We start from the raw sequence: 21,191 nt of genomic DNA, 5'->3' as shown, positions 1-21,191 counted from the left end.
TGTAAAACGCTTTGGGACATCCTATGGTGCTGAAAGACGCTACATAAATGGAAATTATTTTTTGTAAATCATGCCCATCCAGCAGGGGGCAGAAGAATCGCAGTAACGGCACTGGGTGCACTCTTGGCTGCGCGTTGATTTCATTTTGAAGACCAATGGCGGCGGATTTTACTGATGGAGTGGGCCAATGAGATGGCAGGAGTGTGCGGTGTGCGTTGCTGGGGCCGGAGAGTGAAGAGGCGGTGGAGCGGTGGCCCGGAGCCGCCCGTCAGTCTGACGGTGGGAAGGGGTCGCAGCCTTGGCCTGTTCACTGTGAGTGAGGCCCCCATCGGGACCCGGTCTACAAGCCGGCCGCGACATGCCGTATTGCGGCTCCGAGGACACGGTGAAGGAGCTGCGGCGGGCGCTGTCCAACCCCAGTGTCCAGGCCGACAGGCTGCGGTACAGGAACGCGGTGCTCAAGGTGATCCGCTTCATGACCCAGGGGCTGGACGTGTCGCCGCTCTTCATGGAGATGCTGAAGGCCGGCGCCACGGCCGACATGGTGCAGAAGAAGCTGGTCTACCTCTACATGTGCACGTACGCCGCGCTCAAACCTAACCTGGCGCTCCTGGCCATCAACACCCTGCGGAAAGACTGCACTGACCCCAACCCCATGGTCCGGGGCCTGGCTCTCCGGAGCATGTGCAGCCTCAGGTTTGTGGGCAGCTGTTCTGCTTTGGGGCAAGTGTGTTTGGACAGCGGCTTTTCACTCGGGTGTCTGCGTTGCACATCAAACAGGGAAAGATTTCTGGCGAGATTGCAAACATATTCTTTATACGTGGGGCCAACATCCCCAGTATCGAAGTACTGACCATACTTGATCGGCCCCGTTGGGTGGGCCACATAGTTCGCACGCCAGGCAGGAGACTCCCAAAGCAAGCGCTCTACTTCGGAACTCCTACACAGCAAGCGAGCCCCAGGTGGGCAGAGGAAACGTTACAGGGACGCCCTCAAAGCCGCCTTGATAAAATGCAACATCCCCACCAACACCTGGGAGTCCCTGGCCAAAGACCACCCATAGTGGAGGAAGAGCATCCAGGAGCGCGCTGAGCACCTCCAAGTCTCGTCGCTGAGAGCATGCAGAAATCAAGCACAGGCAGCGGAAGGAGCGTGCGGCAAACCAGTCCCACCCAATCTTTCCTTCAATGACTGTCCCACCTGTGACAGAGATTGTAATTCCTGGATTGGACTGTTCAGTCACCTAAGAACTCACTTTGAGTGGAAGCAAGTCTTCCTCGATTTCGAGGGACTGCCTATGATCTTTATAGGTGCTTTTTCTAAAATCATTTTGCTATGAAAAATCCAGAGATGAATTATGGTTAAAAGCAAAGTAAATTGAGTCGAGATACAGATGAGCCATGATCCAATTGAACAGCAGAATAGGCTCGAGGGGCTGAATGGTCCTCTCCTGTTCCTATGAAATCTTCCCACTAAATTAAGACAGATGGGTTTGGCTTCATGGGGGGTGGGGGGGAAGAAGAGAGAAATTCGATGGGTTGATTTAAAAGCGTTTGAATTCTCCTATCAACCTGCTGCTACTTCTACAGTGCAGTAAGAATGGTGTCTAATGTAATTGTTGTCTTGAATTGTAGCCTCCAATGTTCTGTGCTACATTAAAATCAATATACAGGATGATGGTGATGGAAGCCCTTTCCATTTCATGTGTCCAGTGTCGGCATCAAGCAGTCTCAGCTCTGGTAATATGATTAAATGCAAAGTAAAGCTTTTATTCTGCTCCAACAATGTGTCTTTATTCCAGCCACACAAGAAAACCCCCTCTTTGTACCAACATAACATGTTTCTATGTTCCTCAGTAGCCATTCTTGGGTCTCTGAGTGCTGATGCCAAATTAGGTGCAGTTTTGCATTGGGGCCAATGCTTGCTATATTCGTTTATAAGTCTGTCCAAACTCATTCTGTGGAGGACCCTTGCAGCCAAGAAACATCAATCCCATCAGTCTGTGTTTGACATATATATGTCCAGAATCACCGAATGGATGATGGTCAGAGCTGCCACAGCCCAAAGCACTGCAAGAGTCTGCTTTTTCAGGAGAGGACAGACTTCATATCATTGCATATTGTATCAGTAACCATTAGTAGAATCATGTTTGCAAATAACAGATCGATATCTTTGTTTTTTCACAACTTTAATGTATATAAAAATGTTAGAATATGTAGTTACATTCCTCATAGTTCTGTCTCAGTTGAGGATCCTGCTGATAAACACAACATAAAGAATGACCATTTGAGAGCAATCTGGAGATGGCTGGCTCTGTAGCTCAGCAAGAGTCAACATCTTCAGGGAAAATGAGAACTTTGGTGGGTGGGGGGAGAAATTCAGTATGGCAGTATCTGCCCTCGTGATGTATAATGCCATGCGTAACTTGCAGAGGGGGGTGAATGCATCTACCAGACTGATGGTAACAGTAGGCAATACTTTACAAACTGGGTAACCTCATGGACCTTGTGTAGGTATTTGAGGCACTGCGTCACTTGATAACAAAAGCACTGGTTAATTCATCATGCTTGTAAAAATAACTAGATTGTGTTTTGTTTAGAATGCCTGGTATAAGCGAGTACATTCAGCAGCCAGTATTGACTGGATTAAGAGATAAAGCTTCCTACGTCAGGCGAGCAGCAGTCCTGGGATGTGCTAAAATGCAGTCTCTTCAGGGAGACCCAGAAGTTGGTAAATACAAAAGCAATCTTTTCTATTAAGAATGTATTTCACAGATTTATGGAATTTTTGGGGGAAGGTGCTTTATGCTCCAGGAGATCACTTAAAACTCAAAAGAATCAGATCTATCTGATCATGGTCTTGCTACTTGTTTTTTTTAAATGTTTACATGGGGACAGCTCAACTTAGCTGCAAGTTCCTGTAGAGTGTTCGTTTTCCACTCCACTTTGATTCATAGACCTCAGGAATTATAGGAAGGACTCTGTAACACAAAGTTTAGGCTTAAACCCAACTGTTTGTTTGTTTACGCAAAAAACAACTAAAAATTACAGAACAAGACTTCTTAGAAATTGATCGAAGACATACAATCACCCATCCAGCTAGTTGCTGTAGGTCTGTGGAACTAGGGAAGATGGTGGGTTCGAGCTTGCCTCTTGGCTCCGTGTATATTTCATATATATATCATTTGATTATACAAGACTAACCCAGCATGAATGTGTTTAGATGAGTTCGATGGCTGTAATGATGGGTTTGGATGGCCACAATTCGCAGCTCATTATCTGTTGCTTTCACCACTAACCTGTGCACGGAGTCAGCAGGGCAAAATATACTCCTTGTCCTTTGCCTCGCTATCCAAAAATGCACATCTCATGGGATCCTTTGTGGTCCTGGGTTTACACAGACTTGTAGTCTGCTGTGCCCTGATCACGAAACGTGTAAATCCTTGCATCCTTTCGGTGAGATCAGGATGTGCCTGATGACTTGGTAATCTATAAACAGCTCTCCGGTCAGAAGGGTTTTAAGTATGATCCCTGATTTGTGTCCAGTTAATTGATAGCCAAGGTGGCAGCAAGAGGAGATGGAAACTGGATTAGGCCATTTTGATCCTTGAGCCGATTCTGCCATTTAATTTGATCATGTTTGATCTGTATCTTAATTCCCTACCAATTTTTCCTTTAAGCTGTAAGGCCACACAGTGCTCTGGAGCTCCCGCACAGCCGGTTCACCGACTTTTAAATAGCGACAAACAGCCCATGCACAGTATTTTAAATGAGGTACATGGCCATTTAAAGGGGCCACGCACCCCCCCCCCCCAAAAAAAAATAAGGGAACATTGCTCCCTACCTGCCTTGGTTCCGTAACTCTTCAAACCCTTAGCTAACAAAATCTATCGATCTCCGTTTTGAAATTTTCAATTGACCTAGCCTGACGTTGCCTCCAATTCCGTGTGCTCTTATTTTTGTTAACAATCTTGTGTGGAGCCTTGTTGAATATTTATATAAGTCCATATAAATAACTCCCATAGACACTCCTTTATCTACCACGTTTGTTAACTCAAAAAAAAGTCAACCAAGTTAGTTAAACGTGACTTTCCTGTTACAAGTCCATGTTGGCTCTCTGATCAGCTCTTAGTTGTCCAAAGCTCAGTCACTATGTCCCCAATAACAGACTCTAGTAACTTTCCCACAACTGTCATTGGACTAATAGGCCTATAATTTCCTAGTTTACCTCTCCCACCCTAAATATTGCAATTTCCAATCCAAGGGGACAATTTCTGAATGGAGAGTTTTGAAGATCATGACTGACATCAACAATGTCCTCGTCTTAACACCCTGAGGTTGAAACCATCGGATCCTGAAGATTTGTCCATCTTTAATCTCATTAGTTTCTCCATCATCATTTGTTTTTACTTGTATTGGATCTAGTTAGTTCCTCCCCCTGATTTATTTGTAGTTTTCCTTGTATCTCTGGTACTTTATCCTCATCCTCTACTGTGAAGACTGATGCAAAGTAACAATTTAGTAAGTCTGCCGTTTCCTGATTTCCAATGACTATCACCCATGTCTGTCATTAAGGGATCCACATTACTCTTGGCCATTCTCTTTCTCAACATATTTGTAAAAATCCTTTAATGCTGTCCTTGATATATCCCTTGCAAGCTTTTTCTCATTCCCTTCTTGCAGATCCTTACCACTTTATTTGTATTCCTTTGCTGTACTTTATATCATTCCCAGTCTGCAGCACCTACACTGTTCTTTGCTTTGTATAAAACTAAAGGACTTATACAATCTCTCACTTCCCTTGTTGACCTGTTATTTCATTACACACACAGCTCTTGCCATTTAGGGGTATGTACAGGACTTATATTCTACCAAATACTTTTTGAACAACTCCCACTGTTCATCCTTAGTTTTGAGATGAGCTTTTGGTCACATATAGGTGCCATAATTAAGATTGCCTATTTCCACCTCCGTAACATCGCCTGTCTCCACCCCCTGCCTCAGCTCATCTACTGAAACCTTCATCCATGCCTTTGTTACCTCTAGGCTTGACTATTCCAATGCGCTCCTGGCCAGCCTCTTTTGTTCCACCCTCTGTAAACTTGAGATTATCCAAAACCCGCGCCAAGTTCTGCTCACTCATTGGATCCTGGTAAAGCAATGCCTCGATTTTAAAATTCTCATCCTTGTTTTCAAATCTCTCCCTTGGTCTCGCCCCCCCCCCCTATCTCTGTAATCTCCTCCAACCTTGCAACCCTTCGAGATATCTGCGTCCTCCAATTCTGGCCTCTTGAGCATTCCTGATTTTAATCACTCCACCATCGGTGGCTGTGCCTTCAGCTGCCAATGCCCTAAGCCCTGGAATTCCCTCTCTAAACCTCTCCATCTCATTCCTCCTTTAAGACGCTCCTTAAATCCTACCTCGTCATCTGCTTGTGTGGCTCCGGTGTCAGAATTTGTATTATAACGCTCCTCTGAGGTGCCTTGTGCTGTTTTACTGGGATAAATGTGTTTCAAATGCATGTTGTTCACTAACAGTTCAGCCCAGTCTACTGTGGTCAATTTCTGCCTCGTCCTCAAGTCATTACCTAAATTTAAAACCTTGGTTTGTGACTCACCCTTGTCCCCCTCCAACCTAGTAAAGTTCTGTCATATTGTCACTGTTAGGTAGGTGTTTATACCGTTGGATTATTGACTAACTCAGGTTCATTACTCCTCAATAATGGGAGAGAGAGTGTGGGGGGTCTTCGAAATAGGAGGGTGGAAGCAGTCAGAGAGAAAGAGGAATCCCATTCACAGCCTGGTTTTAACCATAGCATCATTTCTTGCTAAGTTAGTTGTTTGTTAGGAGTCATAAAAGTCTGAAGAGTTAAAAGATTTGGGATTGTTCTGTAATGTGTGTGTTAATTCCCACAGACGGGGCAGTGGTAAATGAGCTGTACGCTATGCTGCGGGACTTGGACCCCATTGTTATGGTGAACTGCTTGAGAGCATTGGAGGAAATCCTGAAACATGAAGGGGGTGTGGTCATCAACAAGCCAATAGCGCATCACCTTTTAAACAGGTTGGTTACATTCTGCTGAATTGACATGATTTAAATGTTACGTGTGAGAATGCACCTGCAAATAAAATGTTTTGCTAGCCTTAGTGCTGTCCGGTATTCTCTTTCTGGAGCAATGCACTAGATTTTATCTGTCAAAATGGTGGAAAAGAAGAGCTTCAGAATTGCTTCACAGGTCCTGGTGTCGATTTACGGGCTACTTTCTAAGGTGATTGGGAGGTGACTTGTTTTCCCATCCCATTATCTGTCCTGTAATGAAGGCACAGGTTTTATGCTGCACTGGTTACCCTCTATTGCTTTGCTCACGTGCCCATTCTTCATGTCTGAGCCAAAGCATTGAAACCGCGGGGTGGGGTGGCGGCGGGGGCATATAGCAGAACCTGATCATCCATACTATCCAGCGCGATTCACTGGGTAGTTATCAGGAGTGGGCACCCTGACTGCCTAACCTAGTTGACCTTTCTGGGCAGAAGGTTTCTAATCCAGATTGCCATCAAGCGACTGCTGCTGGAAAGGGCATGTGCAGGAGGACAAGATTAGGCTCGCCTGTAATGCCACCTATGGCCAAATAGCTTGCCAGCACTCATTATTTAGATAACTTTGGGTGAAGTACTGAAGAGTGGCTTGTCTGTAAGACCTGCTCCAGCAGAAGTTCATGCTTTCGGGCAAGAAGGCAATGTTTCGGGATTGTGGGATGAGTGGGAAATGGAATATGATACTGAGGGATGGATCATTTTTATTGCAGCATTTTACTTCGCTTTCTTTATTTATTTAGAATGAAAGACTTGGATTATTGGGGGCAGAGTGAAGTGCTGGCTTTCCTGGTTCGCTACAAGACCCGAGCTGAAGACGAAGTGTTCGCGATTCTGAACATACTCGATGGCTGTCTCAAGAGCAATCAACCCAGTGTTGTCATGGCGACCACCAAACTTTTCCTCCTCCTGGCCGAAGATTTCCCCAATGTGCAGGTGGACGTTCTGGAACGGGTTAAAGGGCCGTTGCTGACTATCTGCACCTCTGAATGCCACGAGCTGTGTTTCCTGGGCCTGTGCCATGCGCGGGAGATCCTCCGTAGCTTGCCTGGACACTTCAGTGGCCACTACAAGAAGTTCTTCTGCACGTACTCTGAACCGAATTACATCAAATACCAGAAGATGGAGATCCTGCGGGACCTGGTGAACGATGAGAATGTCCAGCAGATACTTGAGGAGCTTCAGACCTACTGTACCGACATTTCTGTGGAGCTGGCTCAGATGGCCATTTTAAATATAGGTGAAAGAAACCATCCATTTTGCATGTTCAACTCGGTCCTGGATAGTTACCTAACAAAACATTCAGCTATTACCGCTAATATATACTGAGGTAAAATACACACCAGTTCATCTGAAGGCTGCACTATGTATTTTTTTGTTAAGCTAAGAATGGGGAAAAAGCTGAGTCCCACTGTATTGACCAGCATCTTTTCATGGTGCACTGAACAGCAGTGGTGTGGGGCGGCCTTGACCTGCTCTGTTTCTAATCTGGACTGGTTCACTCATCCTTTAGCAGACCTAGTGGCCCTAGGTTCTTCTGGGAAACAATAACTTTTATTTATATAGCGCCTTTAACGTAGTAAAACGTCCCAAGGTGCTTTACAGCAGTGTTTTAAGATGAGATAAAACAAATACTTTTGACACCGAGCCACATAAAGAAACTCCAGCAGATGATCAAAAGCTTGGTCAAAGAGGTAGGTTTTAAGGAGCGTCTTAAAGGAGGAAAGAGAGGCGGAGAGGTTTAGGGGGCGAGTTCCAGAGCTTACAGCCCAAGCAGCTGAAGGCATGGCCACCGATGGTTGAGCAGTTATAATCAAGGATGTTCAAGAGGCCAGAATTTGAGGAACAATAGACATCTTGTGGGGTAGTGAGGCTGAAGGAGATTAGAGATAGGGAGAGGCAAGGCCATGGAGGGAATTTGTAAACCAGGTTGAGAATTTTGAAAGCGAGGCGTTGCTGAACCGGTTAAGCAATGTAGATCAACTAGCATGGGACTTGGTGCGAGTTAGGACACAGGCTGCCAAGTTTTGGATGAGCTCAAGTTTATATAAGGTAGAATGTGGGAGGCCAGCCAGGTGGCGTTGGAATAGTCACGTCTAGTGTTTACAAAGGCATGGATGAGGGTTTCAGCAGCAGATGAGCTCAGGCAGGGGCGGAGATGGCCAATGTTACGGAGGTGGAACTAGGCGATTTTAGTTATGTCATGGATATGTGGCCAGAAGCTCATTTCAGGGTCAAGTATGACACCTAGGTTGCAACAGTCTGGTAGTCTGAAACGTCCTGTCGATAGTGCAGACAGCTGCAGCCCAGAAGTCCTGACCCTGAGCAATCCTGCAACCTCAGCCTCCCAGCATTGGATTGCAGGCCTGTGCCACTGCACCCAGTGAGTTCGCAAATGGTCACAGTCATCACTCACGCATTCCCAGGCCAAAGACGTCCCTTTTTGCTCAATTGCCGGAGAAATCTCGTTCTCCGACCACTGTTTGATTCCATTTCTGTCAGGACCTCCGTCTCAATTTATACCAGTAAATTCCTGTTGGTGGTGCTGTTGAGCTACGTATAGTCACACTCTACAGCAGTGCTACCCACTGGGGTCTGGTACTGCCGCTGTATTGTAAATATAGTGCCGTGATTTATAATCCTTGTATGTCTGCTAACTTGTTACATTCTGAAGTTTTTTTTTGACTGAAATTTGTTAATTTGATAATGAGGTCTCTGAGTTGCACCATGGATTTAGGGAAATGTTTTAAAGCTCTGGAAGCAGTTGAGGAAATTCAATTGGCCCATCAATCGCGAAGGAGCCTACATTTTTCCTCATTGCAGTATCCAATTGCTTCTCAAATGATTCCAGGTTTTTGCTTCCACTACTCTATCTGGGAGTCCGTTCCATGTGATGAGCACGCTAAAGAATTTGCTGACATCGGTCCTAAACTTACCATTGCTGGTTTGAACCTGTGATTTCCCCTGTCCTACTCCTGTAATTTAACTAAAATATTTGCTTTTTCCATGCTGTTAACTACCTTTTAATAAACATCTACAAGATCATCTCTCAGCCATCTCTTTAGGCTGAAAAGCCTAATTCTCCAGTCTTTCCCCACAGCTCTGAGGAACACTAACAATCAGCCTCATGGCTCTCCTTTGCACTGCTTGACTGTCTCATTTCTCATGGACAGGAACTGGATGTAGCACTGTACAATTGATTAGTCCTTCCCCCATCCTTGGTCTACTAAGCTTAGTACCATAACACGTGCAGTAACCACACTGGGCTCCCTTCTCTATTAATGTATTGGAGCTCACGAGGCATGTCTTATTTTCTCTCTCTCTCCCTTCCAATGTTCTGCCCTATCCCTCATCTAAGGGTGCTGATTGCTTGTGGCATCACCCTCTGGTACCCTGTGCAGGTGGGCTGTACTAATGTGAGCCTCAGTAGAAAGTATCAACTGGCAGGTGCATCACCACTGACCCCAGTCCTTTACCTTCCCAACATTTACCCAGTGTCTGCACCGTCACTTCCAACAAGGGTCACTGGACCAGGATCCCTGGCTTTGCTTTATCCACCCCTCTCTGATTTATGGACGCTTAAGCCAGTTTTGGCAGCCCTGTGGATGCTCCTGGGCATAGACGGGGATCAAAGCTGGAGCCTCCTACTTACAGCTCAGCTATTCACTGCCATAACCAGCTGAGCCATTGACCGAGATCGTTTATTTTAGCCCTTATTCTGCCGACTAAAGGAGAACTTCATACAGGTGGCACAAATGCTGTAACTAGTGCTTTTGGGTTGCTGTGTAACAGAAACTATTATGGAAAGTATAGCTTCTGTGAAGGATCGCTGCATTTTTTCTTTAATTGTGTTGTGTTTCCTAGGTCGAATTGCACGGATGTACAGCGAAAAGTGTGTGGTTATTTTGACAGGGCTGCTGGGCCTCAAGCAGGAACATATTACTTCAGGTACAGCACTCCAGCCATCAGCCATTTGCTCGTGTTTATTAGTATTAAACTAAACTGTCTCCCCCTCTCTGTCTTCAGCTGTCATTCAAACATTTCGCGACCTTGTATGGCTGTGTCCCCAGTGTACAGTGACTGTGTGTCAGGCACTGCCAGGCTGCGAGGAGAGCATCCAAGACACCGAGGTAGGTTACTGGCGATGAGGTTTAAGTCGTGTGATGACCTGCGTAGGCATTCACCTTGTGCCTCGGTACTGAACCCCATGCAGACCTGGAAGGTCTCTGGTTCAAAACCTTAGCCAATCTCAGCCAGGTCATTTCATTTAGTCGTGTTGTCCCCAGGCTGAGTGGGTGTGGGGGAGGGAAACAATGAGCCAGGGTTCCCACTGCTGTTCCCTTTCCAATAGCCTCTTGTAATCTATGTGGATGTCAGATAAGCTCAGCTATGATATCCCCATGATCGAATAGCCTGTCAACGCTCACTGTATGGGCTCACAAAATGAATCGTATTTGCACACAAGTCCATACAGGATTAAAAATGTTTCCGGGAATGATTCTGTTCTAAACTAATGAACTTCCTCTTTCTTCCTCCTGCCCCCTCCACCATCCAGGGGAAGCAAGCTCTAATCTGGCTCCTGGGTATGCACGGAGAGCACATTCCCAATGCTCCCTATGTCTTGGAGGAGCTTGTGGATAATGTGAAAATGGAGACCTCTGCGGCAGTGAAGCTGGAGCTGTTGACAGCGATGGTGCGCCTGTTCCTGAGCCGCCCGGCTGAATGTCAAGACGTGCTGGGCAGACTGCTGTATTACGTTATCGGTATGGATCGTGCTAATGACCAAGCCCCTATCATTGGCATTCGCTCAGTGTTTTGTGGGAGGGGATGGGGGAGGAATGACTATTTTCTCCCTTCCTGACTTGTGCTTGGTTTTTGGTCCCATGGCCATTCTTCAATGTGTGAGCCTAGCAGGGGGCTGTCAAAGATGTTGTAGATAATTGCAGCCAGAAATACCCATAGGTGCGTAACTCTGCAGTTATCCCACTTCATTATCCCATGAGTGTCGGATTACTGTCGCAAATTGGTGTCTTGTTACTTGCAGCCATGTCTCTTTGGGACACAATTGTTCTGGGACATGTACTGGGGGGGAGAAAGGGAAGGTACCGTTTAGAAAGTTTGAGATATTTGATGCAGAGAAGTCGCTGGGAGTTCTGTAGATGGGAGGCTTCACATAGTTTGCAAGTTCTTAATTGGTCAGCGTGGACATTGTTTATTTTGGAAATATATTTTGAGATGTGCAAAGGCAGCAACCGGCCATGAGGCAAAGGATGAAATAATGAGTCGGTTGCCTTTTTTTGTGATTTCAAGCCAAAGTTAAAAGGGCTGAAAAGCTTAAGGAAAGCAGTTGTGTTCACACTCCCCTCGCTGTCGGAGAAACAAGTACATAGCTCTAGAAATCTTCATTACCACTTATTTAACATAGGAGTGGGCCAATTAGCCCCTCGAGCCTGTTCCGCCATTCAATTAGATCATGGCTGATCTGCAACCTAACTCTATATATCCATATCCCTTAATACATTTGGTCAACAAAAATCTATCAATCTCTGATTTAAAAATTAACAATTGATTAACATCAGTTGCCATTTGCGGAAGAGAGTTCCAAACTTCTATCATTCTGTGATTTAAAAACAGTGAATTTCAAGTCTCCTTCCCCCTGACCTGTTTTAGTCACATCACCAACGGAGAACAGTTACCCTGGCCAATCAAAGGCTCCATGCACATTGACCAGATTTGCAACTTTGGCTCAGCCTGGGAGACCATGGAAGCATCCGAGACCAGAAAAACCACCCATCAGTCGGGTAGGCTGCATGCTCACTGGCTGGTCTGGCCTAGAGAGGAAGAAACCCCAAATGGCCAGGCTACATGGGAGCTGGAAGGTTATTCCTTCAATGGTAATGAATATTTTCATGATCATGTAATTCTTAAATAGGCATTGGGTGGAGTACCATGGAAGTGTTCCTCTAGACATTATTTTTATCCCTGAACTTTTCCTGATGTGTTGGAATGTTGTTGAGAATCTACTCTCGGTTCCTAGGAATTTCAGGCTGTGATTTCCTCGATCTTAATTGGTCCCTGTTGACATTTTGTCGCTTTCCAAACTTTGTTTTCTCCCCACCCCCCCACCCCCACCCCACCTTGCCCTGGGCAATTTTCTCCTTTTCCCTCCAGAAGCCATTGCTCATGTCTTTGGTCCAACCGGTACTGGTCACCCTCCAGTTCTTTGTCCAAAGGACGGTTATTCATGTGGGTGTTGATGGCCTGTTCAAACATAGGAGCTGCACAGCCAAGCCTGGTCCTGTTCTCGTGCAAGACGTACTTCCTGGCTGGCGTTTTTGCCCTCCGTAATCCGGAGGTGAATTGTTGCACCTCCATCACTGCTTTGACATCAGAGAACTCTTCACAGTGGGAATTAAATGTGGGATCTTTCTGGTCTTTGTGTATCGGCTACTTGCTGGATAAACTCGAATGAACCTTGGGCTTTACATGACTGAGCTATTTTCCAGCAATTGGTGGCCATTTCTGTGCGAACATTGACAGCAATTAATGACAAGGGATATCGTAGCTGATCCTGATTTCTTCTTGCCAGACTTCCACATGTGTACATTTTCACTGCATGCTTTGGGTCAGCTGTTTTCAGCACAGACCAGTCTAAGACTTCATTAGATTTATAGTTCAATTCCAGTACATGTACTAATCAACCGTGGGCTTTCTAAGATTAATTGTGTCACTTGCTGCTATTCTCAACGCAGACATTTGTTGATTTATTGACAGAGGAGGAGCTGGACATGGCCGTGCGTGATCGAGGGCTGCTGTACTATCGGCTGCTTCAGCAAGGAGTTGAAGAGGCCAAGCGAGTAGTCTGCGGACCGAGATCTGATCCATCCTTGGGCGTGATAAGTGGTCAAGCCAATGAGGCAGTCAGTGCCTGGGCAAAAGACTTTAACACATTGATACCAATCTATGGCAGAGAACATTGGGGTTGCTTAACAGCTCAGAAAGGGAACTCCTTAGAAATGCTACAGGTATCAGCAGTAAAGTCGGATGAGACGGGTGAGTCAACACGGTCTTGTTCAGGCCTAAACATATCACTGCTTTGCCAATCCTTTTCAAATATTATAGCATGGCATCCATGCATTGGAGTAGTTTTGTTTTCCATCTGCCTGTCCATTTCCAACATTGGACTGATGCTGATTCCGCCATCAGCAGCAGCTCCTCCACTCGCAGTGAACTGCCCTTCGGATCTCCCTCCTACCACCTGCCATCAAAAGCTCTTAAAGGTCGATCTCTTGGACTCTGCTTTCAGTCCACCCACTGTCTCCTGCTCGGAACTGAACTTCCCTCTTGTAAAGTGCTTTGAGATATTGTTCACTCGAGGGGTTGTCTGTAAATGTAAGTTGTTAACATTATTGCACTACTGTCTTCAAAAATACATTTTCATTTTTTTTTTAAAAAGTGCTGCACTATGGCATTTGAAATCAGTTTGGCAATACATTTACTGTCACAACAAATAAACCAGTAAGAGGAATCTCGCCAGACAAGCCCACTTAGTTATTCTCTGTCGCCAGCATAAACCCAGTATAAGTGAAAGATATGTTGCTCGAAATCAGCATTAACCTTTACAGAGCTCTGAATCCGTGCTGGTCTGCTACACCGAGGCCAATATGTAGCAAGTGATTGTCCAAGGGGTTGATGAATGAATGTACTTTAGCCTGTGCTCCTGAACACAAGTTTCTGGAGGAGGCCTTTTACGATCGCTTCGCTCTGGCAAACACTTGTGGAGCAGGTGTAGTTTTAGTTTTGCCTACAGTTCTTGTGCAGATGTCGCATGGCTTCAATTTCGTATTTCCTGCCTGAAGTATTGCATTTGTGCAGTTCATGTATGTAGAAGTATGGCACGGCTGTCTGATGTGTTGATCCGAAGGCACTGATTACCTTTTAATGCATCTTGCTGCATTTTAGCATAGCCTATTTAACAGGTGATATTTACAGTAAGAAAATGTGCCTTACTTCACAATGCTTTAAATGTTCTGCTGCCCCCCAGTGGGGAGAGGCTGTATTCATGTGGTATTAAGCTGTATAGACCAGAAGGTCCCTGATTTAATTGGCCTATGCTGAGTTAGCTGGTCTCAGTTGGGCAACATTTGGGATGCTAGAAATTGGCCTAAGAGGGCAAATAAAGTGGTGATCTCTATCCTGCAGTTTCTATTGGAAAAGTGCTTGTATATGGACATCAGGTGAGGATGGGGCTTGGCTGTGATGCCACCCTTCTGACACTTGCTGTCCAGGCTCACGCATAGAGAATGTCTACTTTGGCGAGATATCAAAGGACTCCTAAAACGTTTGGTATGTCGGCATAAGGCGCTGCCTTCAGGAGAGGGCAATTCGTATCCTATAATGTGTTTTGCTTCACATTAGTTTATGTGTTCAGCTGTGTTGGCTTTTTGTAAAAAGTGCCTTGTGTAACACTTTCTGTGCTCTCTTTCTGCAAAGACTCCAACCCAGAGCAAAGTGAAGAGATGGTCCTGGACTCTGGATCGGTCAGTTTGGAGACCAGTGCTCACCTGTCACCGGAGCAGTTTGAGGAGCACTGGGTCCGACTGGAAGCTGCTAAAGTTGTGACTCTGGACTGGCACAGAGATCCACGCCCCGACGCCATCCAGTCTGCCTTTCAGTTTGTTCACATCCACCCCGTTGCGATCAGCCGAGCAGGAGCGCAGCCCTGGAAGGCTTACATGTTTGCCAGGAATGAGACTGGGTCACTGTTTCTAACCGAACTGTTAATTGAAACCAGCAAGAGGGACGTGCAAGTTACCGTTAAACAGGAGAATAGCAGCGAGGGGCTGCTCAACTGTTTCATAGCTGTTGTTAAGTCTGTGATCCAGACCTTGGGCGAGTCTGAAGGTTAAGACCTTGGATACACTTCAGTAGCCGCAAGAAAAGAACACACTCTTCAGAGATTAAACCAAGTTCCACCTTTTTATCTCATCGTTAGAAGTTGGTGGAGCAAAGTAGTGGCTGTGTTTGTCGATGTAAGTGACTGGACTCCCAAAGTCCTCGTTTGAAGCTGTTTTGAGATGTTTCGATGTTGTGAAGCAATTTATAAACCCACCCAAGTATTTTATTTTAGCAATTTCAGGTGCATTGATAGTGAGGCCAGTAAACATTTCATTTGAAATTCTAAATGGACTCCATTCTTGAAACTCCAGTTGTGCAAATGCAGCCAAGGCAAAAAAAAAACACATGTTTCTTGGAAGCTAATTTGAATTTAATCTAAAATTGCTTATTGCAAATCTACATAAGCAGGGAGTGTAAAAGAGATAACTTGCATTTTATAAGCTTTGCACTTGGTGTTCCAATGCACTACGTTTAATTGCAGTCACTGTTTTTATAAAGGAAAACAAGGCATCCAATTTGTCCCATCAAGGTCCCACAAACAGCAAATGGGATGTGTGGCTAGTTAATCTGTCTTGGTGGATAAATGTTGGCCAGGGTACCAGGAGAACTCACCAGCTCTTTGAACAGTATCATGGGACCTACCTAAACAGGCAGACTGTTTAACATCTCATCCGAAATATGGCAACATCAATGCAGCACTCCCTCAGTACTGTACTGGAGTGTCAATCTAGGCTCTGTTTGGGGGCTTGCACCCTTGACCTTCAGACTTGGAGAGGAGAGTGCTACCAATGAGTTAAGCTGACAATAGAGCTTAATTAAGTTACGCAGATGTACATTAAGCTTCTTCGGTAGCTCCTTGGATGGCTTTGTGGCTAAATGCATTGCTCATTGTGGGCCGCACAGATCAGGGATATTCCAGGTTTGATGCTCAGTTTCTGATGTAGGCGGACAACAACTCAACTCGTTGCTCCTGGAGTGGGGAGGGAAAAGTCATGCCTGCCCCTGATTGCCATCCTGCAACCCTTGCTGGAAAGGCTTTGGGTGTTAGGATTGGACTCCGCTGTGATGTCTTTCACAGTTGCCATCCCAACACTCTCTGTGTAAGATAACGCATGGAGAATGGTAACACAGAGCTTCTGAATCGCAGCTTTATGTGAGGGGTATTGAGAACCAGCTTTTTAGCTACATTTATTGCACAGAACCATATTTGAGGTTTCCCCTCCTCCAGCCCAATGGGGATTATTCCCAGTTTGGTCAATACTGAGCTAGCGGTGTTTGCTGGTAGATCAGATTTCTTGCATAGGAGCTGGAGTTTGTTCATTGTGGCTAATCTCTGCATTTTAATTTGATCAGATTTCAGATGTATAGATGGAAATCATATTGACTTTGCACCCTGTATATAAACATGTGCATTTTGTATATATCTACAGTACTGCCAGCTGTGGAGTCCTGTGCCACTTGCATTGTGGAGTCTTTTCCAATGGAAGCAGTTCTGTAATAACGGCAATTTCATTGGATTGTGACCTAGTTAATCTGATTGCTGACCTCTCTGATGTGGAAAGTTGTACAGACAACAGTACTGCAAATGCATTTGCTGGGTGTACCGGCAGACTGAAGGGTGGACCTGTGGTACCGGCAGGCTCGGCCAGAGCCTAGACTGCAAATCCAATGTCTGTCCAGTCAACCAGGAGCCACTTGGCTTCATAGGCCACTGGCACTTTTCATCATCAGAGGCACCCAGTGAAGTCTACACCCAAGGCAGATTTCGATGTCTCCATCAGCACTCCTGGGTCGTTGACTTGCGAACTTGTCTCAAATGGCACTCTTGACCATCTGGGGGGCGAAATTGTCCCGCAGAAGAAGCTTTAAGAGCCAGTCCATTTGATACTGTGCCAAGAGCATATTTGAAGCATGTTCTTGTATCCAGGTACAATCCCAGGAACCATTTTATATAAACATGATTCTGCACTCTGAGCAACTTTGAGGAATGCAGAATTCCTTTCACCCAAAGTTTATATAGGATTTTCCTCAAAAGATGTGTGTGTGATCTTTCAGATACTGTTATTTACATAAAGGAACAGTGCTCTTTGTGTGTGCCTTGCCGCATGTGTTTTTCAGTTGAGGGTGGAAAGTTACTAGTCTAAAAAGAAGTGATTTGCTCAATGCCTCAGTAAGCACATTGTGAGATTTGCGTGCACTTTGTTTTTTTAAATTGTAGAAGCAGGAAGGAACAGACCACAGGAAGAGCTTATTTAAATAAACATGTTCCATACCCCTCTAGTTTCCCATCCCCTTTGGTTTGCACCAGTCACTGGTTAAAAGGAGAACAAGTGACCTGCCCTGACATCCAATTAAACTTTGCAATTAACTGAGAAACTGCACAATCAAACTTCAACAGTCCAACATAAGCCATCAAGATCATAACACTGGGCAAAGCATCCTTTGCTGGGAATGTGAAATAGAAACAGGAAATCCGCAGCAGATCTGTCAACATGTAAAGACAACTTAATGCTTCGTGTCAGCAGTGGGTTGCACTCTCGTCTGAGTCAAAAGGTTGTGTATTCAAAACCACTCCAGGGATTTGAGCACAAAAATCTAGGCTGACAGTGCAGTGCTGAAGGAATGCCGCACTGTCCGAGGTGCCACTTTCGGATGAGATGTTAAACTGAGGCCCCGTCCGTGCTCTCGGATAGGCATAAAAGATCCCATGGCACTATAATCGTAGGGGAGTTATCCCTGGTGTCCTGGCCAATATTTATCCCTCAATCAACGTCACTAAAACAGATGATCTGGTCATTATCACATTACTGTTTGTGGGAGCTTGCTGTGTGCAAATTGGCTGCCACACGTACATTACAACAGCGACTACACTTCAAAAGTACTTCAATGGCTGTAAAGTACTTTGGGACGTCCGATGGTCATTAAAGGCTTTTGGGTATGCGACCTTTCCTCAGAACTGAGAACCAGGAGATTACTGCGCTCCTTTTGTAGGGAAAAGCATTACTGCTTAAAGAAACAATGTTAAATTGTTGTTTGGTCACGGATTCTTGCAGATTGGAATGTGCTTGTCTGTCGCAGACTGCAGGTTAGAAGAACACAGCTGTTTAATTTTGGTTTGCATCAGTGTGATGTCTGGATTGTGACTGGTGCTGCTAACTTACAGTAGAAGCACAGCGAGAGAACATTTGCTACCAACAGATGGCATTAGAGAGTTGTATCAAGTAACCAAGTGTAACTAATGGCCCAGATTTTCCAGGGCCGATGACTGCAGAAGTGCCCCACAAGTTCCGGGTTTCCACATGCACGAAAACACGGAACTTGCGATCTGTCAAGTTTCAGCTTGACCGATCACCCTCGTGCTCAGGAAACGGACATTCACTGGCGGAGAGCTATTTGCCCACCGAATGCCCACCAAACTCTTGCGCTGGTAAAAGCAGGTGTAGGCCTTTGTTTCCCAGCATATGGGTTTAAATAAATATTAAAATAAAATATTAATCATTTAAACATTCAAAAACCTTTAAAATTAGTTTATTTTAAAATTTAAAAATGTTTACATTTTTCAAAATTGTTGTTAAATATTTAATTAAATTGTGTATTAATTTTGAACATGTAATTTTATTTTTATTTCAGTGTTGTGAAAATTAATTTTTTAGGGGATTCCTATTATGCTTATGGAGATTCCGTGCATAAATGGAATCCCCGTAAGCATAATAGGAATCCCCTTTTTTGATTGGTTGGACAGACCCACGTGATCCCAGGGACGCTTGTGAACCGCCTGCGCCCCTTGGATACGTGAGCCATTCTGCAGGTATACACCTGCAGGCCCAGGAGTGAGTCATCATCGGTCCGGGGCCATCAGGTAAGTACGGGTTTTACTAGCGGTTCGGAGGATTTTGCCCGCGGGAGACCTCCGACCAATATGTTTTTAATTTGTCTTTTGAGGTGCTGTTTTTTTTTTAAAGTTGCGTCCAAAATATCACCTAAATGGTAGTACAGGTTTGTGATGTTTTTTAAATTAAATTTTCTGTAGTAACATATATTCCAGTACAGCTCCAGTAATTAGTTGATTTTAGAATTGAACGTCCTGCATTGTTCTGGAGCGGGTGTGAGGAGGGGTCTCGATTGAGAATCTGATCCTTCTGTGAATTGATAGTTTTGAAAATGCATCATTACAGAGGGCATTATTATGGGCCTCAGCACCCCGACCTAAAAATGGGGAGGGGAGAAAGTCCGCATTCCTCTATATGCTGACCTTGCTGCACCTACAATGCACATTTGAAGTCTCGTGCATATAAATAGAATTATAGAGGTTTACAGCACGGAAGGAGGCCGTTCGACCCATGCTGGCCAACAAAGAGCTATCCAGCCTAATCCCACTTTCCAGCTCTTGGTCCGTAGCCTTATAGGTTATGGCACTTTAAGTGCATATCCAAGTACTTTTTAAATGTGCTGAGGGTTTCTGCCTCTACCACCCTTTCAAGCAGTGAAAAATGCCTATGAAAAATTTCTCAACTCTCCTTTTAAACCTTCTACCAATTACTTTAAATCTATGCCCCCAGCTATTGACCTCTCTACTAAAAGGAAATTAATTAATCAGGTCAGATTCTTTTTATTGTAACTTTTTTGTTAAACCTCTTTACCCAGATATGTTCTCCTCCTGTAAGGCATAAACACATGCTGGAATACAATTGTGTGGGAGCCAGCAGTCCTCCAGTACCTCACCCTCATGTCTATTCTTCGTGTAAGAAGCTAGGCACAATGTTCAGCTATTTGACTGTCAAGGGCATTACAGCTGGACCTGATCCTATCAACACAAACTCTAGCATTTTCCAGTAAGGGTCACTGTATCGTGATTAGGAAGAGGAATTTGAACTTTTCCTTCCCCCTTCCTAGCCCATGGGTGCTAAGGCCAATAATAGCACCCTCCACTGCTGCCTACCTGAGATAAAGGGCTTGAGCGCAGATTGTTCCTGGTCTTGCAATTAAACATCACAGCGGATAGAGCATTTATCCATTGAGCCAGCGGGAACGCTAATGATTTGGATAACGTAGGATTGTAGAAAAAAGAAAAACTACAAGTCCTGGGAATCTACAGCAGTTTAGTCAGCATTTGTAATGGAGGCTGGGGAAGTGGCAATATCTGCCTTTTTGCAGATGCTGGCTGTCCTGCTAGGGATTTCCAGCATAGAGAGAATGATTGCAAATCCCACATTAATAATCGCATTACTACCAGTTCAGAATCTCTCATTGTTCTGACCGCTGTTCCTGTGAAGTTGCAACCATCACCATGGTGATTACAGTGACTAACAGACACTGGGTTCATCCCAGAACTGACTGCAATCTGACCTCTGTTAGGATGAATTGTCAACAGCCCAGGCAGCTCTCCGGTAATGGGTTTGATGTCTGCCTATTTAGCTGCATGTCAATATAAATTGGCAGCAGTGTCACAAACCCAGATGTCCCCTCTTTCTCCCTCAGTCCCCATACCACCCATCATCGCCGCCATTCATTCAAAGCGGGTATTGAAAAAGATGGGAGAGGATCCTCTAATTGAGTAGCTGAGCTATATGACATCTTGCATTTATCCATCATCATTAACATAGCAAAACATCCCATGATGCTTCACGGAAGTGTCATCAGATAAAGATGGTACCATGCCAAAGAAGGAGCTATTTGGAGGAGTGATCAAAAACTTGGTTATTAGAGGTAGGTTTTAAAGGGGGGGGGGGGGGGGAAGAGAAGAGAAGAGAGGTGGAGATGTTATGGGAGGGAATTCCAAAGAGCAGGGCCTGAAAATTTGAAGTGAGTAGGGGATGTGGCAGAGGCCAGAATTACAGGAATGCAAAATTCTTGAAGGTGGTAGTGCTGTAAGATAGGGATGAGAATTTTAAATGCATTTGGGAATCTTGTATTCCTGGTATGTGCTGAGGCAGCTGATCCTAGCTGGGGGGTTGAGGGGCGGCACTGCCCAGCCTCTCTCCTTTACGGTTACCATTGAGACTAGATGCTGGAAAGTGGCTGGCCCCTGTACAACTTTATCCCAGTAATGATTCTCAAAAGGAGAAAGCTGAGCACCTTGAGAATTGTCAGCCGTAAAGGGTCTCTCTGTACAATAAATTATTAGCCACTAAGAAACACAAGATCTGCGAGGCTCGAAGTTCACCCTGTAATTTTATCCATCGAGTAGCTGAGCCTCACAGA

The 21,191-nt window shown here is 45.0% G+C and overlaps 1 protein-coding gene across 4 annotated transcripts in view; it reads left to right on the top strand.

Moving 5' to 3' along the window:
* Window positions 1-18,596, top strand: part of ap4b1 (adaptor related protein complex 4 subunit beta 1) — a 95,406-nt gene extending 76,810 nt beyond the window's left edge. For 3 of the 4 annotated variants that reach the window (XM_070858857.1, XM_070858858.1, XM_070858856.1), the window contains 8 exons: window positions 2,600-2,730; window positions 5,916-6,063; window positions 6,836-7,332; window positions 9,957-10,040; window positions 10,119-10,222; window positions 10,648-10,855; window positions 12,867-13,145; window positions 14,586-18,596. In XM_070858857.1, coding sequence (XP_070714958.1) covers window positions 2,600-2,730; window positions 5,916-6,063; window positions 6,836-7,332; window positions 9,957-10,040; window positions 10,119-10,222; window positions 10,648-10,855; window positions 12,867-13,145; window positions 14,586-15,001 — 1,867 coding nt within the window. In that variant the 3' untranslated portion in view covers window positions 15,002-18,596. Of the gene's footprint in view, window positions 1-159; window positions 697-2,599; window positions 2,731-5,915; window positions 6,064-6,835; window positions 7,333-9,956; window positions 10,041-10,118; window positions 10,223-10,647; window positions 10,856-12,866; window positions 13,146-14,585 lie in introns of those variants that run through there. The other variant, XM_070858855.1, reaches the window with a different exon arrangement.
* Window positions 18,597-21,191: the final 2,595 nt, after the last annotated feature.

This window comes from Pristiophorus japonicus, chromosome 17 (genome assembly GCF_044704955.1).
Source record: "Pristiophorus japonicus isolate sPriJap1 chromosome 17, sPriJap1.hap1, whole genome shotgun sequence".
NCBI classification, from domain to species: Eukaryota; Metazoa; Chordata; class Chondrichthyes; family Pristiophoridae; genus Pristiophorus; species Pristiophorus japonicus.
The sequence above is the reverse complement of the archived record's forward strand: the minus strand, read 5'-3'. Positions and strand labels throughout refer to the sequence as shown.